Source organism: Dermacentor andersoni, chromosome 2, assembly GCF_023375885.2.
Source record: "Dermacentor andersoni chromosome 2, qqDerAnde1_hic_scaffold, whole genome shotgun sequence".
Classification (NCBI taxonomy): Eukaryota; Metazoa; Arthropoda; class Arachnida; order Ixodida; family Ixodidae; genus Dermacentor; species Dermacentor andersoni.
Genome location: NC_092815.1, coordinates 42422056 through 42428112, shown reverse-complemented (window position 1 = coordinate 42428112; position 6057 = coordinate 42422056). Strand labels below are relative to the sequence as shown.

General features: G+C 48.1%; 1 protein-coding gene across 1 annotated transcript; it reads left to right on the top strand.

Annotated features, from left to right (window-relative positions):
• Positions 1-489: 489 nt before the first annotated feature.
• LOC129387730 (uncharacterized) lies at positions 490-4771 on the top strand. Its single transcript, XM_055077224.1, has 2 exons — positions 490-1129; positions 4212-4771. Exons 1-2 carry the CDS (start codon positions 755-757, stop codon positions 4635-4637), a joined length of 801 nt encoding a protein of 266 aa, XP_054933199.1. The 5' UTR covers positions 490-754; the 3' UTR covers positions 4638-4771.
• Positions 4772-6057: the final 1286 nt, after the last annotated feature.

The window sequence follows — 6057 nt, the reverse complement described above, 5'->3', positions numbered from 1 at the left end:
GCGTACCTGTGAACGTACCTATATACTATGTCTGTAGACAAACTTCCGAAAAGTGTTGCCAGTAGTAGCAGGAGAAGTAGCACGCTTCAGCCACAGGTGTGCTAGCCGTGTCGTGCGTGATTTCATTTGCAACACAAAAAGGACTTTTACGATAATAGGACACTAAACGTTTAGTTTTCTGCGGAATTCCTACGCTAATTTTGAGTTTCATTTTTTTCCAAGTAATGCTGGTTTGTCTGTGTCCATTCTTTTCCTTTCTTCTTTTTCTTCTAGCTCTTTCTAGTCTTTTCTTCTAGCTCCTATTTTTCTAGCTTTGAATTCTTTCTGTTTTACGTATACTTGACTGACTGCTAAACAACACGAGCTTCTTAGTCCGTTATTCTTAAGTAAATATTTATGTAAAATAAATAATAATAATAATAATAATAATAATCAGAACATCGAGGACTATAGCTCGAAGTGGGGTTGCGCCACTTCACGCAGGATCAATCAACCAGCCAACCAACTAACAAGAATAAGAAGAAACGGAGAAGATGACCGCGAGGTCCTCAATCATTTGCTTCACCCTAAATATCAACACTTTCCAAGTTCTGTAGGCGCAAGGTTGACTACTACTTCGTATCTTCATTTATATTCTTTGTCATCGTAATACCACCGGGAGCTCGGCCTACATGCCCCGCAGTGGGTCTGTCCCTATGTGTTGAAGGAATCACCATCCTCATCAAGAAGAAACGCAGAAGAGACGCCGGAGGTCATGGCTGAGCCCTGGGTCGCGCTGTCCGAGGACGATTACCCGTGTCCCGTACTCCCTCCGGCCAGGGCGGCGAGCTCGGTGCGCAACGCATACTTCGTCCACGAGCTACAAGGTCCGGGCAAGGAGAAGCAGGGAGAGGGTAGGCTGGTCGAGGAGGAGGAAGGGGCGGGCGGGGAAGCGGTGGCCGGCCTGCACCAGTCCGTAGTCACCGGTTCGGTGTCCCTGGTCGTGGTGCTCCTGCCCCTGGTGCTTCCCCTGGTCGTCTACCTGGCCGCCACCAACCCGTTCGTCGAAGCCCGCCAAGGACAGCTCGTCGAGGGAATCCTCGACTTGGACGACGACGTCGTGCCTCTAATCCGGGACCCTGCGCACGAGGTTTGTGCACCTGCCGGAGTCAGGCGAGCACGCCTAATCAACTTTCACTCGGCCAGACGAGGCACTGCGCAGGACAGCACTGGATTACGCGAAGTTGCGACAGTGGTTTCGCGCCACGTTTTGTGCCGAAGATGGCGCCTCAAAAATACCGGCTTATCGGGTTACACACTCCGTAGCACAACAACGAAACGTCGATCGAGAAAAATAGAAAAAAATTAAATGTATTTCAGATGAACCGTAGGTGCTTCCGGTATACGGTGCCTTTAACAGGAGGAATGGTCGTGAGGAAATTGCGAAGATGGAGGATGAAAGTGAGCACGTGTGCAAACGCAGTTACGCATAGCCTGACAAGGCTTGGCCTAATGAGACCTGTCAAACCGAATGCGTACACTGTTACCTAGTTTTGATATAAGAGTGTCCCAGTCTCTTATAATTAAAGAACTAGATGGCTTATTCCTTGAGAACGACTATTGGGTTCTAAAACGCTATAGAGTCCACAGTCGTCTCCGTTGAGTTTCTATGAGAGGCTTAAACTGACATTGATTAAGGCTTGCGTTGGGGCTAGTTGGGATATCATACTCGTGTTTAAAAAGCAGCGCTGCAAATTTGAACCACAGAGACGAGAATATCGCATACGAAGTGCAGTCACTGACAGTCATACGCAATGTTCTTAGAAGGCGTATTTTAAACAAGGCTTATATAGCAAAATGTCTTTTTCGTGCCCGAGAAGCCAAATCTCCAAGCGTATGGATGAGGAGACAACTCTCTACACAAAGTGAATTAGAAGAATGACGTTACTTACAACGTGTACAGAGTACCTCGTTGCCAATCATATCCCCCCCCCCCCCCCCCTTGTTTTATATATGCGGCTTCGCGTCAATGTAGAGATGTATCAGGAAAGGCTGAATAGACCGATTCACCCATTTCCAAACCACTCGCACCTGGCGCACGGAAAGCTCTTCCAACAGGCTGTGGGGTTTCGTGGGAAGGAAATGTTCGAGGAATGCGTGAGATAATGTTTAGCAAAGGAAAGTTAACCCTTTCGGCCCTGAAATTTTTTTATCACACTAATATTTTTTCTACCATGTTATTTCGGTTCTTTGCCGCATAAGAAACCGAAATTTATGAAAAAAATGTTTGTGTTTAGTCTCATGTAATGTCTGGGATCATGTCCTCAAATGAGCACATGAGGGCCCAGTGGGTGTAGAAGAGACAAAAGTGGATCTTTTGTACCAGTTTATTTTCCATGTTACAAATATACTTCGATGCAGTAAAAGTTGCTAATCTTGAGGCTGCAGTGTCGCCTGCATATTCTGGGATGTTTTAGAAGCCAAAGAAGCCGACCCGTCAATGAAGACAAACAGCTGCTGAGTTCACGCGACGTGTGCGCGTGGAGCCACATGAGCTGCTGGCACTTCTTCCTTGCTGACGTCAATTTTCCGTTGTTTCGTTTGGTATTTCTATTTCCCAATACTTGAGCTACTGGCAATATGCCATTTTCAGTGATGGCTTCCAGTATAAGCGCAGACGGGGGTATTTACCGACTCCCATTAGCAAGTGTAGAGAAATAAGTTTCCTTATTTCTTCTTCATTCGTTTGGACCGGTTTTCCTTCTTTGAACACAAAATACAAGTTTGTTTTGTTAGCCAGCTCAACAAACACGTTCTTTGGCACGTAGCGCGAGAAATATTCGTACCGAATTGGCAGCTCGTCAAGACAATGCTCATTTTCATCAAAAACTCCACTAAATCAGCAGATGGTTTGTCAAAGGCTCTTCTGGACCATGGCATTTCATTACACGGTTGCTCTTCATCTAATTATCCAGAAGTTTCCGACGAATCGAGGACGCAGTCATCGCTTCCTCTTTCTTGAGGAATGAAGTCGTCATCTTCGTCATATTCTTCATTCTCCCCAACGTCTAATAAATTTCCATTATCAAGTTGGGCGAACATTACATCTGCGTCTTCGAGTGGCGCAAATCCAGACCTGCAGGCCCTAGTCGCTGAGTAGAAGTAGTGAGGTTTCATTCCGGCGCCTGAAAAATAAACAGAAGTCGCTTTACTTCAAGGCACCACCCTAGCCCAACATGCGAGATGCGGCACCCACTCAGCCCTCGTGTACTCAAATGAGTACACACATTATTACGCATGCGGTGACTATAGGGAGGTAAAAACATTCTCCTAAATTCTCAACTAGCCAGTAACAGCACCTCACAAGTAAAAAAAAAAAAGAAAACGCACTTACTTGGTCCAGCTTCGACGTTGTCGTCTTTCATCTTTGTTGTTTCTTGCCGGTGCTCTGGCAAACACGAGCACACGAGAAGTGATGTCCATGGCGATGGAGATGCCTGATGAGTTATTTGGGTTTCTGTTTTTGTTTCGTTTTGCTGTTTATTGTGCAACCCACGGCTTTAATGTCTTGTCCTCATTTGAGGACACCAGGGCCGAAAGGGTTAAGGCGAGGACATGGATAAGAAAGAATAGAGAGACTACAGACGAGGGGATTCGCTGTCGCACGTGCGCATGCTTCCTTTGAGGGACACTTGCCGCTTAGTTCTTGACGTGTCACTTACTATAGTGAGGTAGGGCAAGCCAATGGGCCATTGTGCCGGCGGGCCACTGTGGGCAGAGTCAGATTGTGGCAATTTGCAAGTTCACTGGCCCATGAACAAATGTTCACGGGTCAGTGAAGAGGCGGTTTTGATGTGGACGCACAACTTTCCTCTGCCTCTCCGTTCTCAGAGGTGCGAACGCCGATATCTGGCTTGCGCAGATCTGGGTGTCACTCGCGCGTCTGCCCCCGCGAGACGCGCATGACAGGTGCGTGCTGATTGCGGTGGGGGAGTGAGATAAAAAAAAAAGCTTTATTGCAGACGTGATTCGGTCCCAAAAGGTTATTGTTCAGAAATAATAGTCGCTTTTTTTCGCAATGAGATGGCAGCTTACGCCTTGCGTGTAGTAGAGCGCTTACCGCCGCTGATCGCCGGTTGAATGCGATGCGTTATAAACGCGATACACATGTCACTGTCCTACGCAAGTAAACGCGACTAAGGAAGTTCTGCGTTGGTTTACACTCGGCGCAGGGCCGTCACCTCAGGACACTGGAAGGCGACTTCGAAGAAGAGCTCAGCTGGATGTCGGGCAAGACGCCGGACTCACCGCCGTTCTGGGCGAAGCCAAGCGACATGTCACCGCCGCCGGTGCACAAGGAGATGCGCGAGCTGCCGGAGGTAGCCTGGCCCGTGGACTGGAAGGCCGGGAACACCACTCTGGGGCCGAGGCCGCTGGAAGAGGACGAAGAATTGCCCATGAAGCACAATCTGCCCTTCAAAAAGATGAATCGGGACGGACGAACCCCGGTCCGTGACTACCTGGCTCCCCAGACAGTCGGGCCCGCCACGTTCGAAGGGCTTCCAGAACTGCGCGAGTTCACCAGAAGAAGCAAGCGCCGCGGCGCCAAAACTCCGTCCACGCGCATCCCTATCATGCGGGAACCGCACGAAGAGTGAACCCTGTTAGGTGGCCGCCTCGCATTTCCTGCCTGGCCCCGAGTCTCACGTTTGAACGGGACGGAGGCCTTCTGACGCTTCCGGATGCACCGGCTTCGCCTGCGAGAAATCGGATAAATAAAGCAGCATCAGTTGTGACGAATGTTACCTTTTCGTTGGTTTTTGAAAAACCACCCCGACCTTTTGTGGCGGCTTGGCGGCTATACGGTGCTCTGCTGCTGAGTTTAATGTAGCAGGTTCAATTACAGGTCGTGATGATTGCGTTTCGATGGGGGCGGTGCATAAATTTACCCATGAATCTTGATTTCGTTAATTTCGTTAATGAGCACCAGGTGGTCGAATTTATTCCGGACCCCTCCCCTACTGTATTTTTCGTACACGGGTACAACTTTGTTACGTTAACCCTCATGATCCATTCTTTCCGAAATTACACCTCATTGCATAAACATATATATATAATACCATATGAACGAAAAGTCAAATTAGCTGTTCTTCGTACATCACGTATGTTTCCTGATTGTCGAATGTGCGTTAGAATGAGTACCATTCTGGCTGCGAGTGACGGGCGCTGGCATCTAAATTGCTGGTCTATTGACAACACGAACGATGGTAAAGACGGTTGGGTAGATAACAAGTTTCACTACACATATATGCAGTCGGAAACTACGGAGGAAGTGACCGGCAACGCAAGAGGACACACGACTATTGACGATTTGCAGAATAATCTGAAAAATTCGAGCGAGAATAATGAAGACTGCGTCAGCTTGCTCATGCCTCATTGTTTTGTTCTCCGCTGTGAGTATGGGACAATATTAGAACTGGTCATAGCACATAGCATTCGCGAGCCAATTACTGGCTAATATGTCCAGTGATTCCACGGATGTTTACAGATTGGTCTGCCACATGCCTTTTTACCTCATAAGTGTGAAGCCACAGCGCAAAACATAACGGCTTGAGTTATGTCTTGAGCAAAAAGTGACTTGTAATCTTCAGTGAATTCAACGACAGAGCGTTTCTTTTTTCTCAAAGAGGGCTATCGCCAGGTTTCTGCACACACAACTTCCTCTTAGAAGGCTGTGCTGATGAGCTCAGACCAACAGGAGCAGCGACAGCTCATCCAGCCTGCAGGGGGAGCGGGGCGAACCAATGGTGCCGTGAACTAAGGGCGCCGCACCACGGAAGAGGAGGAGGAGGAGGAGGAGGAAACAACTTTATTCACGAGAAATTGCAGGGCTATGTAGATGGCTGCTTGTTTGCGGCGACCTCTTCCGCCCAAGCAATGGTTGCTTTTTGTACTTTTTCTTCGGAGGACTAGGGTGATACCGCACCAGCATACAAAAGAGAAAAAAGAAAAGAATAGAAAACGTTTCCATCTCTTTTGCAAGATCTGAATGCTTTCGGAAAACATTAACGTGGTAGC

Excerpts from the sequence above, each read along its gene's own strand:
- LOC129387730 (XM_055077224.1), top strand. The coding sequence starts at position 755 with ATGGCTGAGCCCTGGGTCGCGCTGTCCGAGGACGATTACCCGTGTCCC. Across the intron at positions 1,130-4,211 it reads TCCGGGACCCTGCGCACGAG|GGCCGTCACCTCAGGACACT; the intron begins GTTTGTGCACCT and ends CACTCGGCGCAG.